Here is a 22,938-nt window from a genome sequence, read left to right as displayed (position 1 = left end):
TGCATAATAAAGGTCCGTATCACAAGTGGCAATATAAAGTAACGTTATTTCGCATTAAGATTTTGTGCATCCAACTATAAAAGCGCATGACAACCTCTGCTTCCCTCTGCGAAGGGCCTATCTTTTACTTTTATCTCCTACCCTGCATAAGAGTCATGGTGATCTTCACCTTTCTCTTTTTACATTTTATCCTTTGGCAAGCACAGTATGTTGGAAAGATCCTGATATATATGGCTAATTGGGTGTGAGTTTTCATGAACTATTATTGTTGACACTACCCTTGAGGTAAACATTGGGAGGCAAAACTATAAGCCCCTATCTTTCTCTGTGTCCGATTAAAACTCCATACCCATAAGTATTGCGTGAGTGTCAGCAATTGTGAAAGACTATATGATAGTTGAGTATTTGGACTTGCTGAAAAGCTCTTATATATTGACTCTTTCCTATGTTATGATAAATTGCAATTGCTCCAATGATCGAGATTATAGTTTGTTAGTTCTCAATGAAGTTTATGATTCATACTTGAAATTGTGATTGAATTATTACTCTAGCATAAGAGATCATATGACAAGAATTATATAAGATTGCTGTTCTAAGAATGATCATGATGCCCTCATGTCCGTATTTTATTTTTATCGACACCTCTATCTCTAAACATGTGGACATATTTTTCGATTTTGGCTTTCGCTTGAGGACAAGCGAGGTCTAAGCTTGGGGGATTTGATACGTCCATTTTGCATCATGCTTTTATATCGATATTTATTGCATTATGGGCTGTTATTACACATTATGTCACAATACTTATGCCTATTCTCTCTTATTTTACAAGGTTTACATAAAGAGGGGGAATGCTGGCAGCTGGGATTCTGGGCTGGAAAAGGAGCAAATATTAGAGACCTATTCTGGACATCTCCAAAAGTCCTGAAACTTCATGGAAGACGTTTTCAGAATATATAAAAAATACTCAGTGGAAGAAGTTCACCAGGGGGGCCACACCATGCCCACGAGGGTGGGGGGCGGGCCCTACCCCCCTGGGCGCGCCCCCTACCTCATGGGCCCCTTGGTGGCCCTCCGGTGGCCATCTTCTGCTATATGAAGTCTTTCGATGGGAAAAAATAGGAAGCCATATTCTCGGACGAAACTCCGCCGCCACGAGGCAGAACCTTGGCGGATCCAATCTAGGGCTCCGGCAGAGCTGTTCCGCCGGGAAAACTTCCCTCTGGGAGGGGAAATCATCGCCATCGTCATCACCAACGCTCCTCTCATCGGGAGAGGGCAATCTCCATCAACGTCTTCACCAGCACCATCTCCTCTCAAAACCCTAGTTCATCTCTTATATCCAATTCTTGTCTCCAAGTCCGGGATTGGTACCTGTGGGTTGCTAGTAGTTTTAATTACTCCTTGTAGTTGATGCTAGTTGGTTTATTTGGTGGAAGATCATATGTTCAAATCCTATATGCATATTAATACCCCTCTGATTATGAGCATGAATATGCTTTGTGAGTAGTTACGTTTGTTCCTGAGGACGTGGGAGAAGTCTTGCCATTAGTAGTCATGTGAATTTGGTCTTCGTTCGATATTTTGATGAGATGTATGTTGTCACCCCTCTAGTGGTGTCATGTGAACGTCGACTACATGACACTTCACCATTATTTGGGCCTAGAGGAAGGCATTGGGGAGTAATAAGTAGATGATGGGTTGCTAGAGTGACAGAAGCTTAAACCCGAGTTTATGCGTTGCTTCGTAAGGGGCTGATTTGGATCCATATGTTTCATGCTATGGTTAGGTTTACCTTAATACTTTTGTTGTAGTTGCGGATGCTTGCAATAGAGGTTAATCATAAGTGGGATGCTTGTCCAAGTAAGGACAGTACCCAAGCACCGGTCCACCCACATACCAAATTATCAAAGTACCGAACGCGAATCATTTGAGCGTGTTGAAAACTAGCTTGACGATATTCCCATGTGTCCTCGGGAGCGCTTTTCTCTATATAAGAGTTTGTCCAGGCTTGTCCTTTGCTACAAAAAGGATTGGGCCACCTTGTTGCACTTTATTTACTTTTGTTACTTGTTGCTCGTTACGAATTATCCTATCACAAAACTATTTGTTACCACTTATTTCAGTACTTGCAGAGAATACCTTGCTGGAAACCGCTTATCATTTCCTTCTGCTCCTCGTTGGGTTCGACACTCTTACTTATCGAAAGGACTACGATAGATCCCCTATACTTGTGGGTCATCCATACTTGACATTAGAAAAGCTTTAGCAAACGAACTACACGATCTTGTGCTACGCTTAGGATTGGGTCTTGTCCATCACATCATTCTCCTAATGATGTGATCCCGTTATCAATGACATCCAATGTCCATGGTCAGGAAACCATGACCATCTATTGATCAACGAGCTAGTCAACTAGAGGCTTACTAGGGACCAATTATGATCTATGTATTCACACATGTATTGCGGTTTCCGGTTAATACAATTATAGCATGAACAATAGACAATTATCATGAACACGGAAATATAATAATAGCCATTTATTATTGCCTCTAGGGCATATTTCCAACAGGTTGCTCACTCGATTCTGGAGCCACATGGGTCTCCGGAATGGTGTTCGGCTGGGGGCCGGACTGGTCAGGGCCCCCGTCGTCAGTCTCCATGGGGATTGTACCCCCCCCCCCCATGTTCTCGGCAGCCGAGGCATTACCCTCTGGCGCCGTCTTGGTGGCCTCCCACACCTCTCCATGGACCGGAGAGGTCCTTTGGGATAACACCTCGATGTCGTCCGTGGCGGGTGGAGGGGAGGCTCGTGGAGGCATCTCTCTCTCTCTCTCCACCATCTCCGGCGCCAGAGAATTCCCGAAGATGATGATAATTTGGGGAGTTCACGGGCCGGACTAAAACACACATAATAGAACATGTTATCCTACAATCATAAAAGACCGGATATATGTAAGGCATCTCGGATACTTATGATGCGGTCTGGGGCTTCACCCTGGGGCGCTGCTCGGGGATGACTTCGACATCCGAATCTGAGCCGTCCGAGAGAGATATTTTCCCTCTCTTGGACACCCCTGCCTCCGGGTCAACGGAGGCCGCCCTTTTTCTTCATCCTCCCCTTAAGGGGAGAATCGCTTTCTGCCTCCTCCTCCTCTTCATCTTCATCTCCCTTGCGAGAGGAGGGAGCCTCGGTCTCTCCGAACACTATGTCCGAAGTACCTTTACGGCGGAGGCCACCCTTGGCCTCCTTGCTCTTCTTCTTGGCCTTCTTCTCCGGCGCCTGATATGGCGCCGGGACCAGCATCCTTGTTAGCAGAGGAATGGTTGGGTCTTCGGGTAGTGGAGCCGGACACTTGATTCGCTCAGCCTTCTTTGTCTAGCCCTGATTGAAGAATGGAAGGCTCAGTATACCTTTTGATTTACGAGCTGAAGTAATGTTCGGAAACTAAATACTTACCGGGGTGGCCGGATGCGCGCAGTCGAGGCCGATGTCGTCGGTCGTCTCCGGCCACGTCTTCTGGGCCTTGAAGAGCAGCTTCCAGATCTCTTCGTGCGTTCTGCCGAAGAATCGCTGCAGGGTTCGCGGCCCTTCCGGATTGAACTCCCACATGTGGAGAGGCCAGCGCTGGCAGGGGAGGATCCGGTGGAAAAGCATCACCTGAATCACATCGGTGAGACTGGTGTTCTTCTCTATCATATTTTTGATGCGCTTTTGCAGCACCATCACTTCATCGGACGACGCCCAGTCTAGACCCTTATTAATCCACGACGCGAGCCGCATTGGGGGTCCATATCTAAACTCGGGAGTGGCTTCCCATGTGGCGCCGCGGGGTTCGGTGATGTAGAACCACTCCTGCTGCCATATCTTGATAGTCTCCATGAAGGCCCCTTTGGGCCAGGTGACGTTGGGGAGCTTGCCCACCATGACGCTGCCGTAGTCCGCGTGTTGCTCGTCGACCACCTTCGGCTTCACGTTGAAGACCTTAAGCCATATGCCGAAGTGGGGGAGATGCGGAGGAGCACCTCGCACACAACGATAAACGCCGAGATGTGGAGGAAGGAATTTGGGGCTAGATCATGGACATCTAGCCCGTAATAGAACATGAGGCCACAGACAAAAGGGTGGATAGGAAACCCTAGTCCACGGAGGAAGTGGGGGATAAACACCACTCTCTCGCCGGGCTCTGGAGTGGGGATGACCTGCTTTTTGGCAGGGAGCCTGTGCGCGACGCCCGCAGCAAGGTACCCCGCTTCCCGGAGCTTCTTGACGTCCTTCTCCGTAACGGAGGAGGTCATCCACTTGCCCTGAGAGCCGGAGCCGGACATGGCTAGAGAGGTTCAGGGCGGTGGGAAAGATTGATGCTTTGGCGCTAGGGCTCAAAGGATGGGAAGGCAGAGGAAGGAAGAAGGCGTGGGGTAAAAAGATGGGTCTTTATCCGCTTATATAGGCAGTGAATATGAAGCGCCCCCACAAGCCTTAAAACTCGCCTATTCCCAAGGGGTCATGCAAATGGCACGGTTGGATTACCCAAACCCGTATTGATGAGAATCCTGCAATAAGAGGACATGATCTGCTGCTTTGACAAGACGTGTCAATAGAGGCCGCGCCTTGAAACGCGAAGCGGGAGGCTAAAAACGGTTCGAAATGATAAATAGGCCAGATGTAACGTTTCACCGAAGAAGTTGTCAGTTGACAAGCCTTATTTTGATTAAGTATATCGCCTTCGTGGTTGAGGGTTGTGGCTGTTATGTAGAGCCGGATACAGATCTCTTATTCATAAGACCACTTTGAAGTATTCGGATGAGGAACCCGCCTTGCAATGCTAAAGACAATCTGCGTGCCGAACACATCGTCATCGAAAGACTGGTTCAGGGGCTACTGAGGGAGTCCTGGATTATGGGGTACTCGGGTGTCCGGGCTATGTGACATGGGCAGGACTGATGGGCCGCGAAGATACAAGGTAGAAGGCCTTCCCTCGTGTCCAGATAGGACTCTCCTTTGCGTGGACGACACGATTGGCGTCCAGATGCGTGCTTTCCTTTCTCTGTAAACCGACCATGTACAACCCTAGGCCCCTCCGGTGTCTATATAAACCAGAGGGTTTAGTCCATAGAGGCTATCAGAATTCATACAGGCTAGATATCTAGGGTTTAGCCATTACGATCTCGAGGTAAATCAACTCTTGTAACCCCTATACTCATCAAGATCAATCAAGTAGTAAGTAGGGTATTACCTCCATTAAGAGGGCCCAAACCTGGGTAAACATCGTGTCCCATTTGTCTCATGTTACCTTTGTTCCTCAGACGCACAGTTCGGGACCCCCTACCCGAGATCAGCCGGTTTTGACACCGACACCATGTGGGCCCACGGGACTCCGTTCCACCACCTCTCAGCGCCTATATTTTTCGTTTGCTCCAAAAACCCGAACCGTCGAGCTGTTTTTCTGTTTCTGTCGCGACACCTCTCGATTCCTTTGGCGATCTGATCTTGAGGCCTTTTCCGATACTTTGGAGGGGGAAATCATCACGGTGACCATCTCCATCAACTTGAAGGTCATCGTGATCGCCTATGAGTTGTTTTTCTTTGGATTATGGATCCATAGCAGTATGTAGATGGTTTCTCTTTCTTGCTTCTCAATACAAAGATCACATGAGCAACCCTACATGATTGTGATCCATATGGTGTAATATGTTGGTGTTTTTGTTGCAATATGATGAATCATCACTTTATAATCATATCTATCCATACATTCTTTTGAAATCAATTTGCTTTCTTTGCTGCATAATTCTTATTCATATGTGTTCTTTGATCTATTTGTTTTTCTTTGGCCAAGCTTGATGAGTAATGTCCAAGAGGGAGTTGTGTATGATAGTTGAGCAGAATCTTGCAAGTAATCTACCACAAGGACATAAAGTGGAAAAGGCTTGCATTGTGTTGTTGTCGCCACGGATAAAAAGATGATTAGGTAGTTGTCCTTTGAATGCATGATAACTTATATGGTGCTCTATATCTCTATGAATCTAGGAACTTTTGCTTGCATTGTATTATTTGGTCTACTACCGGAGCTGATAGCATTTGAGATTATGCAGGATTATACACGAAACATCTTTTTTGGCTCTTTCTTTAGCCTATGTCTCTTATCCCTAGGAGGCCTTCCTCCACTAGCAGGTTTTTCGAAAAACTCTATCTATTCTGGTGTGGATGGCAAGCATGTCTATATTTATTGGTTTCAATAGGACTCCTTACGAGCGTTCTTTCTATATATTATTATCTAAAAATAATCAACTTATTAATGACCGGATGAAATCAAGAAATGACCCGACAATATATCATCTACTTAATGCCATGCTCTGTTTTGTTACTTAATACTTTAAGATGCAGTTGGATAACGGTCTATAGATGTTTGGACGTGATGCTCATATGTAGTTTTGACAATGTATAATCTCAGTGAAAAATTGCAATTTAATCGATGCACAACTGTAACTTGTTCACCACACCGCACTGTCTTTTGTAGAGAAACCACTAATGAACCAATGGATCCTGCTCCATTCCTCTTCCTATTTCTTCCAATCTCGGTCAAAGCTCTTTTAAAATTCTTGTGCAATCAATCTTCCATACACACTTGCATTTAATCATTTTAACTAGCAAGACTAGTAAGACAAAAAATCTCGCTAGTTTTGTTGGGGGGCCAAGACAGTTTTGTATTTATGTGTGCATGTACTTATCATTGGTAAATTAGCAAACTCTTACTGGTTCGATAAACCTTAAGGTCATCCACTTTGAGGAATAATTTTTACTTGCTACAAACCTTTGCACTTATGGGGCCAACACCTTCCTACTTAAGAGGAAGCCCACCTTCGGAGTGGAAAAAAGTTTTCGATCGCCTCTACAATTGTGTATAGGCCTATGATGGCTACTACATCTTGAATAAGGATGTCGTTGGAAGAATTGAATTATCTGGTTACCAAAAGTGCATGGTTGCATTGAGGATGTTTGCTATGGCACAATAGCAGATTTGTGGGACGAGTACCTCTCCGGATGTCCGAAAGCACATATAGAGTTGGCATGGTTAGGTTTGCTATTGCGGTGGTCAAGGTGTTTGGACGACAGTACTTGATAGAACCAACAATTAGTAGACATCGAAAGACTCATAGCACCCTAGAAGCAAGAAGGTGGTCAAGTATGCTCGAATCGCTTGATTGCATGTACCAGAGAGGGAAGGACTGCCCATATGCTCTACAAGAGCGATATCAGGGCCTTGTTAATAAGCCCACCATCATTCTTGAATCAGTTGCATCGCAAGACCCTGGATTTGACACATTTTCTTTGGCAATCCCGAGTCTCACAATGGCATCAACATGCTGCATCCATCTCCATTGTTTGCTAGGTTGACTAAATTAAGGATAAGCTCCTCCATGCAACTAGGCCATCAATGGTCATGATTGCAACATGTGCTACTATCTAGTTGATGGTATCTATCTGTGAGCCTGTTGGTCAGAGAAGAGCTCCCTTTGCCCAAAGGCAAGAAGGAGCTAGTAAGGATATGTAGAGGGCATTTGGAGTTCTCCAAGCTTGTTCTGCAGTTGTTTGAGGACGTGCAAAAATATGAGACCCAGAGACCTTGTGGGAGGTGATGATAACTTGTATGATCACGCACAACATGATTGTGGAGAATGAGGGTGAAGGAGTTTGTGCAGATATGGAATTTGAGAAAATGTGATCCTATCCAACTACCAGCTCAGAATCCGGTCATGTTTGAGGAGTTTGTTCAAATGCATCGGCATATTCGGCATCGTGAAACTCATGAGTAGCTTAAGAATGATCCAATTAAGCAATTGCGTGTGATTAAAGGGGACAACTAAAACATAATTGAATTCAAGGTTGACTATTTCTTATTTAATGTTTGGATTGTATTCCCTCTGTTTCTAAATATAAGACGTTTTTGTAGTTCAATTTAAATTGCAAAAACGTTTTATATTTGGGAAAAGAGGTAATAATATTATATTTAAACTAGTGTTGCATTTGAATATTTTCACTACTCAAAAAATTATGCAGATGAGCTCGGTAGCAGAGATGGATTTTTAGCTTATCTATAGTTATTTTGAGCGCTGCGGATTTTAAAAAAGAGAAAAGAAGGACGGATCGTTTGATGAATAGTGTTGGAAGGCCGGCTTTCGTATCGGTGTCCAAAGACGCGTCCGATTTGGGGACGCAGTTGAAGATGCCCTTAGCAATTCAACAGTGGTATCATGGTTTATCATGACCATGCATGTCAGTTAACTTGGTGACTATTCTGTACCAGATCCTTCATTCGACGGAGCGCATCTTTCTGTCCTTCCTAACGTAGTGCAGGGCGAGACGCAAGTATATATTCCCACTTGCAAGAGATAAGTTTATTCTTACATGACTGGCAACCACTCTTGAAGGTGACCTAGAAAGCATGAGCATCGAGACGTGTCTGTTGGCTGCTCACGTTGCTAATCACCAGGTTGTTTTCCGTTCTTGTACGAAAAAACCGAATTTGGACTAACAAATTCTCTTACGAGTTGGAGAAACTAACGCTAAACTAACTAAGAGGTGGGAAATGTTCAGTCGATCATGATAGACCGATGCTTGCCTCTGCACGCTACAGAGATGTAAACGGCAAATAAATATGGCCCCTGCTAGTCCGTTTTGGTTAGCTTTAGCTAGCTCGATAGTTTATTTTAAAAACAATTATTAAATTGTTAGACAATATAAGTGGGTTTAAATGGGATCTGATTTATATCCATAAAATTACTAGATCGATCAGAAGCAACATGACCAAGATCAGAGAGGCAACGGAGCTACTGCTAAAATAGCTCTCTTTGCGAGCAAACAGCAGATCAGTGTGAGTAGACTCCAAAAAATTGCAGATCAGTGTGAGCCGTTTAATTAGTTCTTTTTCCCAATGTCCAACTGAATTACTGAAACGTAAAAAGGGCACCAAAGCCGCCAAGGTATCGATCCTCCTGGCCAAAAATTCTTAGAGGATGCTAGAAAAAAGTGAAGGACGAAAGCAGAAAGCAGTGTGCAGATGTGTCTTTCGCGAGGAAATTCCCTGCCCCACTCATGCACGGAACCACACTATAAAAGCGCACCTCATCCCACAACATTGCACAACTCGGGTCCTACAACGCACGAACATACACAAACCCAAGCACATCAGTAGATCGGCATGGCGCACTTCCAGGAGGTGGACTACTGCTCGGAGGAGGTGAGGGCGGTGGGCTACCCGGCCCGCCGCGGCTGCGGCGGCGTGCAGGAGCACATCGTCAAGGAGACGTTCGTGCAGGAGTTCGACACCGCCGGCCGCCGCCATGGTCACCACGGTCACCACGGCCGTGGCTCCGGCCACTTCGAGGTGCGCGAGAGCAGGCTGGAGGAGGACATCAACACCCGCACCGGCGAGTTCCACGAGCGCAAGGAGAACTTCGTCGTCAGGGCCGATGACTAAGCTTACACGTTACGGAGCACACTACGATGTGTGTATATGTCGGCATCATATATATGTATGTGTGATGTTGCGCACAGTCGTATAGCGTATGCAGGCGTGCGTGTTTGGCGGCTATCAGCCCCGATCGTGCGCGCGTGCAGCGCTTAAATAAGCGCTGATCGTGAACAAGAATAAAGCTTCTCGTGATAAATATTCCAGTCTCTTGTGTGTTACTAGAAGTTAGAACCTGTCAATGATGGCAACAGATCACAAGGGGCTGATACCGAGCTAGTATAACCGTTAGCATCATGATGATTCTGAAAAATGAAGGGCACACCATAGCCATCAGCTACGACGTCTACAAATTTCACAAGCAGGTGAACCATCTCAGTTTGGAGGTTTATTAGGTAAAAATTGCTGACCTTCAGGTAGGATGTCAATATGTGCCTACTAGGGTCCTGGATTAAAATAATTATCCAATAGAATCAATCATGTTAGTTTGGTTTCTCATCAAGAACTGCTCTGGTGTAATAAAACTTCTCCCCCTTCTCATTCGGTCAGTAGTTTGGTGTACTGAAACACAGACTTGAACCAGCGCAAGGAGCGTATGAATTTTCGGTACTACCGTTAATTTGAACATGTTTCATAACTATTCTAGCATCATCATCGCCATTTTCTGTTCTGTGGATGTATTAACTGTTCCTCTATCATATTGAAAATCATGGATGTACGCCATTTATTTAATTTGTACTCCCTCCGTTCCAAATTACTCGTCGTGGTTTTAGTTCAAAGCAGCTACCAGCAAAGTAAGTGTGCATTTTATTTTCTTCACTTCAGTAAGCAGCAAGTAAAACTGCATTTCATTTGGACTCATTTGGTAAGCAGCAAAACAACTTACCACCACAACACACACAGAGCAGCAGTTCCTACCCAAAGACATGGGAGCAAGACCTCCTAGATTTCTTTGACCTAACGGGATGGAGACCATCAACAGTACAGAGTAGAGGCCGGACTTGTGAACGCCAGCTTCAGATCCGGCATTCCCAGGTGCATGGTCAGGGGAATTGGAAAGCCAAATTGACGCCTGAAGATGCAAAACCAAACTGAACCTACTTGATCACCAGTATAAATTGTTGGTCTGATGACCTCACTAAAACAAAATTCTAATGACCTCACTAGTATAAATTTGCCATTAAGAAAGAACCGTGTGCTTCATTCTTCCGTTTAACCAGTCCTTAACCCTCTAATTTCATCTGTTGACGGATGTGGACCAAGGTGGCGATCGGGTGAGTATGTACCATGATTTTCTCTTGATGAACTAGATCCAAAACAGAAAATCACACACCAACCAAAACAGAAGTAGTACAAGAATGATGCCCAGAAGGGATGCTGAGGCTGCCACGGGGAACAAAGAAGTCGCGTCCTTCATTTTCCAGGAGCCAATCCTGTTTAAAAACTACAAGTACATGCAAAGGTTCCTACCATCCCAAGAATCTCACTAGAAACAAAAAACCATCGCAACAATCAACGACAGAAAAATACGATTCCTTGTCATCCAAAAACTTATAGATCCCATGATAGCAAAAACATAAACTGAAATATTTCCGAACCATGTCTAAGATATGTAAATAAACTCCAAATGTCAAAACTTCAGAGTTATCGGTCCATTCTTCCGACTTTCTAAAACAAACGGTATGTAAACTAACTCCAAATGTGAAAACTTCAGAGTTATCGGTCCATTCTTCTGACTTTTTAGAACAAACGGTATGTAAACTAACTCCAATTTGTCAAATAAAGAAACACAACAAATTCTTCAGAAAATGGAGTCATGATCACTTGTTCACGCGGAGGTGGAGGTTGTCGCTGCATGAGGCCGCCGTGTAGCTACGCCTCGCCACCACCGCCGCCCGCCCCCCTCACGGCAACGGCCACGGGGTCAGCATATGGCGACCATGGGAACGCGGTCCCGGTCAAGAGGTCGACAAAGCTGCAGCGCAGCCAGCTCATCTCCAGGAACGCCCGCTCGTCCTCGGTTATCAGCAACATGTCCTGCTTGGCCGTGGGCTTCTGGAGTAGGATGGTGCCGGCAATGGTGACCGTGCTGAGCCTCTTGGCCTCATCTCTCAGCTGTGGCTCCACGTCCTCGAAGCCAAGCTTCTTCCATGTGTCCACTACCTCATCCACCGCCGAGATCACCAAATTCTCCACCTGCACCGATTGTAGCACCTGACTCAAGAGATGCACATGCATCAGTGCAAAACTTACAAATGATATGTGCCGAAAATAGATACAAACAAGTAGTGTTTCGTGTGCGTTGTGGCAACCTTGTCGATGGCATTGACGAGGAGGCGCATCATCCCTTGTCTATGGTACTGCGGCAGTGTGCACGCGAACGGCATCTCCGCCAGCTTGGCGCCATGGAACCTGCAAATTAAATTAAGACACATGTATGTGAAGCGCGTTCATCAGTATATATATACAATTTAAATAAAAAAATGAAACTAAGACCATCAAATCCGATAAAGGGCTTTTTAATTAGTGGTAGAGTAATCTCGTGCTAAGACGTAAGTCGTTGGTTCGAGTTGGTTCGAATCTGATAGAGTACTTTTCTACTAAACTGATTCACTTTTTTTCTTTGTTTTTGAAACTTTCTCTATATTTTTAGAGAATTTTATGACTTAGTGCGGGATGGATGCATTTTTGGTCTGAAGAAGCACGGAGAATTAATCAATAACGATCAACTAAAAGAAATGCGGCGAAGGGATGGATGGGCTCATATGTAGATACCTGAGCAAGGCTACAGATATGATCTCCGTGTCCTTCTCCAGAACTATGGTGTAAAACCGTTGATAGCTCAGCCGCTTGAAGTCCGATCTGCACCACAACATCCAAAACACAGTCAATCGAGTCTTGTTCAGAACCTTGATTCACCTGACACTCAGAGAGAGAGAGAGAGAGAGAGAGAGAGAGAGAAGAGCCCCGGCCGACTTACTCGACGCTGTAGACGGCCTGGTGAAGCATGTCAATGCCGGTCAGCCTGTCCTTCACGGGGTTGAAGCACTCATTCAGCACGCCCAACGCCACTGCCAGCTTCGCGTTGCACTCCAGCAGGGCGGCGGGGTCTGACGTCACGGAGCCCTCTTGGAACTTTAACAGGGACCATGAGTGGCCTTCCTCGCCGATGCTGACCATGGCTCCCACCATGTTTGACAGATTCACCGCTATCTGAATAAAAAATGTTACCGTGGACGTGTTATGGCAGCAGGTTTTATGGTAAAATAACGGATTATACTAAACTTCAACGAAATAAAGTTCCTGAAAGCAAATATGTATGTTTCATCAGGTGCTTTTACCTTGTTGCAGGCTTTGCTGCAGTAGGGCCTCTCGTGCCCGGCCAACAGGGGCGCGCGGCAGTGGTGGTGATCTGCATGCATGCAGAAGCATCATCAGTGAGGTACTTTTCATCAGTGGAGATCCTTATTCTTCAGAGACACGAGAGAGAGTTGCTTACACTTGCGGGTGCACTGGTGGCAGATGGAGAGGCCGCCATGGCCGTCATCGTCGGCGGAGCACAGGAAGCAGCGGCAGTAGTGGCAGACCCAGGAGTCCTCAGGGACCTCCACGGCGAGGCACTCCGGGTGGAAGGTGGACGGGCAGTTGTCGCAGCACAGCAGCTGTCCGCCGTCTGCGCACACGCCGCACGCGTCGTCGCTCCGGTCGTCGTCCCCGCCATAGTTGGTCCCGTCGAGGTCGAGGGCGAGGGCTGGTTCCTTCCTGCTCTGCTTGGCGAGCAGCAGAGTACGCTTCTTCTCCTGTGTGCTCCTCTCCCGTTCCTTCTCCACCGCAGCCTGTGCCTTCTGCTTGGCGTGTAAGATCCTCAGGTGCTCCCCCTCCCATGCCTCCCGCACGCACTCCAGCAACGACTTGCCGGACTTTAGCAGGAGCCTCTCCCACGGTGCCGAGTCCTCGGAGCCGGCGTGAGACGAGAAGGCCGGGGGCGCCATCGCGGCGTCGCAGCAGGTGCACTGGATGCCGGCCCTAGTCACCGCGCCAGAGGCCTTCGTGGCGAAGCTGGTGCTGTCCGCGTACGAGACCTTCTCGTTCTCTTTGAGCACACCGCAGTCGATCAGCCATGTCAGGATGGTGTGCTTCTTGGCTCCGGCCGCCGCCGTGCCGGACGTGCTACTGTTATTCCTGCGAGGCCTCCGGCTCGATGACACGGCTGAGGCAGAGACCGTGCTCTTCCTATTCCTGCTGTTGCTTGGAGCCGAGACAGTCTTCAGCTGGTCGTTGTCTTGGGTGCCATGGTGCATGCCCGCCGGTTCGCCGGCGTCAGATTTCTTGCCGGGCACCTTCCTGGATTCTGCTAGAGTGCTGCTCCCCTTGGGCGCGCGTGTCTTCCGTACGCGGCCGTTTGCCGGCACGGCAGTGCCACCGGCCGGTGGCACGTTCTTGCCCTTCCCAGCTCTGGTGTTAGCAGGAACGATCTGAAGCAGCCTCTCGCTCACTGGTTGGCCGTGGCCACCGTCAGTGCTGCTGGGATGGTGGTTGCCGCCGCCGTCTCTCAATATGGCAGAAGGCCCACCATCGGCGCTAGCCCCCTGTTTCCGGGAATAAACAACAGGTGGTGGCATCCCACGGCCACTCTCAGGGGAGAACAATGGCGGCGTTCTCCCATTGCTCTGCATCGACAATGGCCGGAAAGAAGAACCCCGCCCCGCCACTGCAGTCCACAAAAGATTCACACATTAATTCACAATCTGTAAATTTCATAACCATGCATTCCACAAAGTATTGCATACCCATTTCATAGAGTTTTTGGACACTATTTCAAATTCAGCTGAAGTCTACACACATGCTTTAATGCAATTTCAGAAAAGATGCACAATCAGAAGACCGCTAAATGCTAATCCATGTCGTCCACTCCCACGTCAACCAGTTAGTAAATTGTGGGTCCTTGAGTCCATTGGCCTTATGGTGGGAGATGAGGTGCTCCCCCATGGTGGCAAAAAACATGTCCATTCATTCTACTCAGAAGGGCACGTACTTTGCCATCTTGATGGTGTCAAGGTGCATTTGGAAGCATCACAACATTATCTTAGCTCGCATCCTTGACACGATCAAGGCAGAAGTCAGGCAGCGGCGACCCTGTGGACGAGGGATCTAGCGATGTTGCTACTGGCAGGGGCGATGCCTAGCGATTAGAGGTGTCATGTTGTAATATTGGATGCTGCCCTTATTAAGGGCTGTATAAATTCTTCTTTGCATCGAGATGCAAGACTTTTGTGTTTTCTTGAAAAAAAATCAGAAGACTCTAATACACAATGATTTAAAAAGTCACAACATATTTTTTGCACAAAACTGAAGCAATTTCAATAAGAAAAATGGAATTAGAATGTAGTTTTTCTATACTAGATTTCATTTCTATTTAATTTTTTGGATACATTACACATGAATTTCACAATTATTTTCTTCCTATTTTCATAAGTTTAGATGCAATATACATACATTTCAAAAGAAATCAACTACACTATATATGCATTTGACTAGGTTCATAATTTCAAATGAACTACAGATGAATTTGCTAATTAAATTATATTTCACAAAAGATCAACTAAATTTTACAAAAAAGTTAGATCCCTATTTCATAATTTCAGTAACACTATCCATGCATTTCAAAACTATTTTTTTCATATTTTCATAAATTCAAATGCACTACCTCGCCTTCGGAGTCGTCCTGGCCTGTGTTTATGGTAAACTAAGAGTGGAAAATAGACATCTTATGTGGTCTACCATTCAGTCCTTAAAACCGGTTTCCGATCTGCCTTGGATGCTTGTGGGCGACTTTAACGAACTTTGTGGCAGTAGGAGCACTTTCCCCTTATACAGCTAGCTGAGAACCAGATGGTAGCTTTCATGGACGTGTTGCATGTCTGCAGATTGACAGATCTTAGTTTCTCAGGCGCCCCTTGTACTTATGATAATAAGCGCATTGGACAGCAAGATGATCGAGTAAGACTAGATCGTGCTGTGGCTGATGTGAATTGGGCACGCCACCCTCTAGTAAAATTGGACACGAAGAATGGAACCAGTGACAACAGAAGCACAAACAGTACTAATTCTTCTCAGAGCGGGCAGGCGACCTCCCTGAAAATATTTTGTCCGCGTGGGCTAATGCCAATCCTAAGCACAACCTTGGCGAGATTTACGAGTGCATGGGAGTTCTTCAGGGCTGGAGTTGGATAAAATTCCGAAACGTGTTGCGGGAGCTGGGTAAACTCCGGAAAGAGCTTTGCACTACTACATCAATATAATGGCGACCCTCGCAAGATGTCTCACAAACATCATGAATGAGACGCTCTACCGGGAAGAAATGTTATGGATGCAAAGGTCACAGATCTGTTGGCTCGCCGAGAGGGGGGCCGTAACACCAAATTTTCCAGCGTAAAGCTGTTTGGAGGGTTTCACACAAAAAAAAAGTTGTTTGAAGGGCGCGCAAAAATAAAATTAAGAAGCTTAGAGATGTTGATGGCCTGTGGAAGTTGGTGCCTTCTGAAATGGAGTGTACAACAACGTCATACTTCAAGGAGATCTTCACCAATGACCATTATCTCAATCCTGCAGCTGTTTTACAGGTGCTCCAGCCAAAGTTTATTGTGGCTATGAATGATGATCTACGCAAGAAATTCTCGAACGAGGAGATCGCTGATGCGTTGTTCCAAAACGGCCCCTTGAAAACGCCTGGTCCAAAGGGGTTTCTGGCCCGATCTTATCAGCGTAATTGGGTATTTTGAGGCGAGCGAGTTTATAGTAGTGGTGAAGGAATTTTTTCTCATTGGGATAATGCCTACAAATGCTAAAATAACGTCTATCGTCTCATTCTGAAGATCGACCAAGAAGAGGTGATGAAAGACTTCCTGCCTATTAGTCTATTCCGATGCACATATTTTTGTCACATCCGATGCACATATGACCCTCCGGACAAAAACTTCCCAGTGGGCTGAGCAGGATTTCATTGTCTGGTAAGCTGACAAACATGGCACATTCTCTGTACGAAGCTCCTATCGGCTAGGATTTGCTGCATGTCTGGATGAGCAGCGGGTAGGAGCGTCGAGCTCCAGGCCTGAGAACCACCTACAAGGCTGGGCTATGACTGGCACAGTTTGGCTCCTCCGAAAGTGCAGTTCTTCGCCTGGAAGCTGGCCACCGAGGCACTCGCCACCCAACAGAGCAAAATATCGGTTGCATCCGGATAATCATGGCACCTACCGGTGTGTGGTGTGGAGGAAAAGGACGCCCTGCATGCCCTATATCGGTGTCTGCATATGCGTGAACTATGGCACATGATGAGCTAGTACTGGGACTTACCAGCAGATGAACTGATGCGTGTTAATGGACATGAATGGATTATGCACCTTCTTCGGCCATTGTGCATTGAACAACGCCTTAATGTTGCTCATGCTCTTGCGGAAATTTTGGTTTGTGCGAAATGAAAATCACACAGAATAAGCCAATGCCTTTGCATGCGGTTGCACTTTTTTGTGTAGCAACATGGAGTCCATCCTGCTTATTAATGAACACCCACATGCAGACTTGAATAAAGGGAAGCAGGTCACTAAGCTTAAAATAGGTAGCCTGCTTGTACTCATGTTGAGAGGCCAAGGTGGTGTGGCTCACAACCAGGATGGGTGCAGCTCGACGTAGATAGCTCTTTCGTGGAGAGCAGGGCGGCTTGCTGCTGGCTCTACAACTATTTCTCCCCGCTAGACGCAGAACTTGATACGTGTAATGAAGGCCTATGGCTAGCCTTGGCTTGGTTCCAACTGCCCATCATTTTTTCCAGAACACGCAGGAGATCTGCGTGCCTACATATTATGATAGGAAAGCAGTGACGATTACAAGTGCTACCGTACAAGGGGGTGTGGGGAAGAGGCAGCTCAGGCCATCCGCGTCGACACGCAACGGGACTACTTGCTTTAGACTACCGTTACCCACCTTCCGCCAATTGCGAAAATGTTCGGGGATCTTCTCTATCACAGCCATAGGGCCTAACGAACGGTTCTTGAAAACTCACCGGTTCTGCTCGGGCTAAATGCATCCTAGGGAGCAAAGGATCACCGGATTGACGCATTTGCTCATCTTTGGGGGAATGGCAGTTTGGCAGTAAGACCACCACTCGAGGATTGAGTCGTCAGTTGTGGGTGCGAGGTGAGCAATGCCAATCAACTGGAGAGTGTCGTACCAGGCCTCCCGCGCAGAGACACAACATAGCAGGAGGTGCTTGATTGACTCATCTTATTGCCTGCAAAGGGGGGAAATGCCTGATGGGAGAGGCTCCATCTTGCCAAGCGATCCGAGGTACAACACCGTTCCCAAAGGGCCAGCCACGCGAAGAACTTTAACTTCATATGAGACCCAGGCTTCCAGATGAGCTCACCACAGCCCCACTCAATGCGGCCAGCGAACGTCACAATGTAGGAAGGCTTAGTGGAGTGCTCAGCAGAAGCTGTCCACTTCCAAGACCACAAGTTCGGGCCGGTAGACGGGGCGTACCGGAGATCTTCAACCATAATTCAAGGAATTGTACGATCGTCGCCACAGATAGTTGGCCATAGAGGTCACTTACCCAAGATGTGTTTGCCATGCCATCATTGATCGTGTGGCAAGCAAGAGCGTGGGGGCGGACAACGACCACTAGGTCCGGCGCCAGCATAGGTATGCTCGATCCATCAATCCAATTGTCATGCAAAAAGAATGAATAGGTCCCATCCATAACCACAAGAGAAGACAAGGCCCTGAAGGTGGCCGTGTCTTCATCTGAGACAGAGAGGTCAACAACAGACCAGGGGATGTGATTGGAGGTTTTTGCCATCCGAAGCCACTTAGTGTGAAGCGCACCGTTGATGTTCTTCGGATTGTGCATACCTAGTCCCCAAGGTGCAAAGGGGTGCACACGTTCTTCCAAGGGACCAAACATTGCCCTCCCTTGGTGCAATACGAGTTTGCCCATAAAAATCCGTGAAGGATTTTGTCCGCCGCCTTGAGGACCCATGGTGGAACATCAAGAGCAAGCATGTGGTAAATTCCCAGCACAGTGAGATCCAAGTTCATGAGGAAGATGCGCCTGGTAGTGGGGATCATGACCGTCTTCTAGGCCGGGAGCTTGTTGGAAAATAATTCCACAAGGGGTAAGAGGTCAGCCTTGTGGAGCCATGAGTGGGACAGCGAGAGGCCCAGATACTTAATCTGGAAGGAGGAAACTAGGCAAGGGAATTTCGCGGAGAGGCATTGTATGTCTATTCCTTGGCAGCGAATGGGAACCAACGCGCTCTTAGAAAGATTAACCTTCAAAGCTGAAGCATTTTTGAAGATCTCAAGGAGGAAGCGGGCACCGACCAGATCATGCGTATATTAGTCATAGGAAGAGTGCCACATCGTCTGCAAATAGGAAGCACAATGCTTAATGCCCCAATGGAAGAGGGGTAGGAAGATCCCCTCCCGATTGAACTTCCGGAGGAGTGCATCGAGCATACCAATAACAATAACGAAAAGCATAGGGGAGATATGGGGTCACCTTGCCGCAGGCTGCGATCATGCACAATAGGGCTGAAAGGGCTACCATTGATCAGAACCTATGAGGAGGAGGTGCGGAGAAGGGTCGCAATTATGGAAATACACTTGTAGCCAAAACCCCTATGACGAAGCACCTCCAAGAAGAAAGGCCAAGCCACCGAGTCGAATGCTTTCAAACTATCAAGTTTAAGCAAGATCGATGGTATTTTCTTCAGGTGGAGGAGCTTCACGGATTGTTGAACTAAGAAGAAATTATCTAGGATCACCCTGCCTTCGACGAAGGCGATTTAATTGGCGTAGATGAGCTCAGCCAAACAAGGTGCAAACCGATTTGATAAGACTTTGGCGAGGAGCTTGGGAAGCTATGAACGAGGCTAATCAGTTGAAAGTCGCCCAAATCCATAGCTGCATCTCACTTGGGGAGGAGGACCAGGGAGGCCCGGTTGAGCAGGTGGAGGGAATTGCCAACAAGGCAAAATCACAGGTCAATAGCAGCGATAACATCAGATTTGATGATCTGCCAAAACTTTTGGTAGAATGGTGTCGAGAATGCGTTAGAGCCCGATGCCCTGTCCGTCGGAGGTCCTTAATGGCATATTCCAGACTTCCAGAACAAAGAAGGGAAGGTCGAGTTCGGTCAACATAGCTTGGGAAGCTATGAACGAGGCTAATCGGTTGAAAGTCGCCCAAATTCATAGCCGCATCTCACTTGGGGAGGAGGACCAGGGAGGCCTGGTTGAGCAGGTGGAGCCAACAAGGTAAAATCACAGGTCAATAGCGGTGATAACACCAGATTTGATGATCTGCCAAAACTTTTGGTAGAATGGTGTCGAGAATGCGTTAGGGCCCGGTGCCCTGTCTGCCGGAGGTCCTTAATGGCATATTCTAGATTTCCAGAACGAAGAAGGGAAGGTCGAGTTCGGTCAGTGCCGTGGGAAGGGGGCGGTACAGGGATCAACAACGTGTGGGCGGGAGACGCGGGTGCCAAAATCTCCTCATAGTAAGACTTGGCCAAAGCCTCCGTATCTTATTGAGGAAGCAGCATCGCTGCGGTGCTGAAGGTGTGAGAATATTCCTCCATTTACTAACCTAGATGTGGCAAAAATGGGAATTGGCCACGTTCCTGCAACCAGTGAATGCGAGATCTCTGCCAGCAATCCTGTGCTCCGGCGATGCGAGGTTCAGGGCTTTCCTCTTCATCTCAAAACGTAGCCAGTCTTCCGCTGCAGGGAGGGGGGGTTGTCATATGCCTGATTGAACAAAAGGGCTAGTTCCTTCCTGCACAGGAGCTACGCAAGAATATTACCCACTTTAGATTGGCTCCACCTTTGCAGGGATTTGGCCAATCACTAGTCAGGCTCTATCCACTGGGATGAGATGTACCGTGACAACCTCCTCTCAGCCCTCTCCTCGGTTTCCTCTGATCACTACCCTATTCTTATGTCTATGGATGTTGGATTCCGCTGCAAAGGAAGATTCAGATTCGAGAGCGAAGCAGCATCCTGATGTGGGTTGAAGGCCATGGCGTCCCATGTCTACATGGTTGTGGTGGTGTCCTGAGAAGACGGTCGTGGTAGCAGCAGCGACAATGATGCCGACTGATTTGGGGATAGGCGTTCCACGGGAGATTGGTGCTCAGGTCAGCCCATGATGGCTTGATCTTGTGGTCCACTGACGCTGACGAAGCTAGGGTTTGACGGGGGCCTGCTGGATGGGAACATGCTCAAGTTGCCCGTCCAGTACAAGGATACGTGCATGTTACTTGCCTGGATATGCTCCTTCTGGCCATCCAACATCTTATCCCTATCCCAACTCTCGGGATGAGTCTCAAATCAGCACCCATCTCCTTCCCTAGCCTGCTAGTCGACCGGGGCGGTAGTTGAATTTGCATATCGAATGCTAGGAATTTGGTCGAGGCAACAAATGAAGTTGGGCATCTCACTGGCAGGGTAGCTGGGGAGGGGTGCCAACAGTGAAAACTATACAACCACGGGTAGGAGGGAAGTTGCATATCGACTGCTAAGCAATTAACAAGGGTAGCAGACGAAGTTGTACATCTCACTGGTAGGGTAGTTGAGGCAGAGTGCCAGATGAAAACTGCACATCCACGGCTAGAGGGAAAAGTTGCACACTGAGTGATGCACAGTTGGCTGAGGACAATGAACAAAGTCGCACTTCTCACTAGTAGGGGTAGTTTGGGCTAGGTGCGAGCAGTGAAAACTACACATCTAGGGGAACAGGGGGAAATTGCACATCAACTGTTAGACAGTTGCCAGGGCAACATACGGAGTTCCACATCACAGGAAGCTGGTCACCATGGTTGCTAAGTTGCAACCTCACAGGAAGTTGGTTCATGTAGCACTAAAGTTACAACATGTAGAGTTGGCTCTCGTAGCACCAAAGTTGGTTTCAAAAAGTTGCATCCTTCATTACTAAATTTGGCTCCGTAACACCAAAATTGGTTTGGAGAAATGTTGGTCGAAACATATACAAATGGGGCCTAGTTTCAAAGAGCCCATGGATTGATTCCAAAGACAGAAACAATGTGAATTACAGGCACAACAAAAAAACACATTTACTGCAGGGAGCTAGGCGGGGCTAACACGTGTGGGAGGACCAGGTGGTGTAGTTGGTAGCAAATTTCCATTTTTATCTCATGGGGACCACGCGGGGGACAAGTTTCCTTTTCTAGGCGTGCGCCATGGACCGCTTGTTAGATGCCTCCTTAGTTTTTCCCATATTTTGAGTCGACTATAATTTTGTTCCTAAATTGGTTAAGAAAAAAATGGAAATAACTGACAAAAAAGGGGAAAAATCACATCATGGCATCGAAGATCCACACCCTCTACTCGCATGAGATCGCATCATCTAACAAGATCACGTCGTAACGCGTGAAATCCAATGTTTTAAGGCGTTAAGGCGAGGCAAGGCGCTGGGGGTGCCTCACCGCCTATGCGCTAAGGCATAAGGCAAGCGACGCCTTAGAGGGTTCTAAGCAGCTAAATAGAGTAGAATTTGGTAGGGGTGAGGTAAAACCAATGCTGACCTGGAGAAGAGGAGCTGAGGAGGATCTGCCAGAGAGGAGGGGAGAAGCTACAAGAGAGGAGGGGGAGGAGGATCTACTGAAGAGGAGGGGGATCCGCCTGAGAGGAGAAGCTGTCGAGGTGGGGCAGATTCGATTTGCAGCTCCAGCCGCCACCAAAGGTTCAGGTGGGGGAAAACTGGTTCGATCTCTCTGATTCCCCTGCTCGTAACTGTTGGCACGCGAGAGCCTCTAGTTCCCGCCCAAGACTCTGTTTCCCGCCTAAAGCCCTTGCCCCTACCCGAGGCATCCAGATTTGCCTAGGTGGACGACTTGGACGCCCTATGACCTAAGGCAGATGCCTTAAGCATGTGTATAAGGCAAGGTCGACGCCCCCCTAGGCGACGCCTTAGGGACGACTTAAAACCAACTGTGAGATCTATCCTAATATCCACTACTACTAGCATGACGATGAATTCTCTAGCCACCCCGCCACTCGAGCCGTACCAGAACCCTCCCCACCATCTGACATTAAACACATATGTAAGAAAAAGGGTCTTGGGGCTTACCAGGGGTCACGTGTGAGTGGCAATGCTTGGGCAGTCGATCCCCTTTCTCCTCCCTCATGGCTCTAGCTCGACGGTCCCGTGCGTTCTTGTTGGGCACCTCCCACGACTCAGCCTGGGCATTTGGTATAAAGCAAACTTCGGTTAGTAAATTTTGGTGTTTTTATATTTCCTTTTTCGATTCAGTTTTCAGTTTATACCGAAAGGGTAGCCTGCGTTGGGCTCACCAAGGATTTGGATGCCCTTCCATGAATGGCACCACGTCCTATTAAATAGCCAAGCGCCCGACCCCATTTTGCGTAGCCAGGCGATGTGGGACTAA

The 22,938-nt window shown here is 47.4% G+C and overlaps 2 protein-coding genes across 2 annotated transcripts; one reads left to right on the top strand and one right to left on the bottom strand.

Annotated features, from left to right (window-relative positions):
* The first annotated feature begins 9,126 nt into the window (after positions 1 to 9,126).
* LOC125545675 (uncharacterized) lies at positions 9,127 to 9,673 on the top strand. Its single transcript, XM_048709697.2, has one exon. It carries the CDS (start codon positions 9,198 to 9,200, stop codon positions 9,474 to 9,476), a length of 279 nt encoding a protein of 92 aa, XP_048565654.1. The 5' UTR covers positions 9,127 to 9,197; the 3' UTR covers positions 9,477 to 9,673.
* Positions 9,674 to 10,745: 1,072 nt separating this feature from the next.
* LOC125548980 (increased DNA methylation 1-like) lies at positions 10,746 to 22,725 on the bottom strand. Its single transcript, XM_048712483.2, has 7 exons — positions 22,620 to 22,725; positions 12,967 to 14,178; positions 12,809 to 12,879; positions 12,448 to 12,680; positions 12,243 to 12,329; positions 11,780 to 11,879; positions 10,746 to 11,681 (listed from the first exon to the last, which is right to left on the bottom strand). Exons 1-7 carry the CDS (start codon positions 22,675 to 22,677, stop codon positions 11,340 to 11,342), a joined length of 2,103 nt encoding a protein of 700 aa, XP_048568440.2. The 5' UTR covers positions 22,678 to 22,725; the 3' UTR covers positions 10,746 to 11,339.
* Between the last annotated feature and the right edge of the window lie 213 nt (positions 22,726 to 22,938).

The sequence above is a fragment of the Triticum urartu genome, chromosome 3A (assembly GCF_056163025.1).
Source record: "Triticum urartu cultivar PI428250 chromosome 3A, HENAU_Tu73, whole genome shotgun sequence".
NCBI lineage: Eukaryota > Viridiplantae > Streptophyta > Magnoliopsida > Poales > Poaceae > Triticum > Triticum urartu.
Note: the sequence above shows the minus strand (reverse complement) of the source record. Positions and strands in the feature narration are given on the sequence as shown.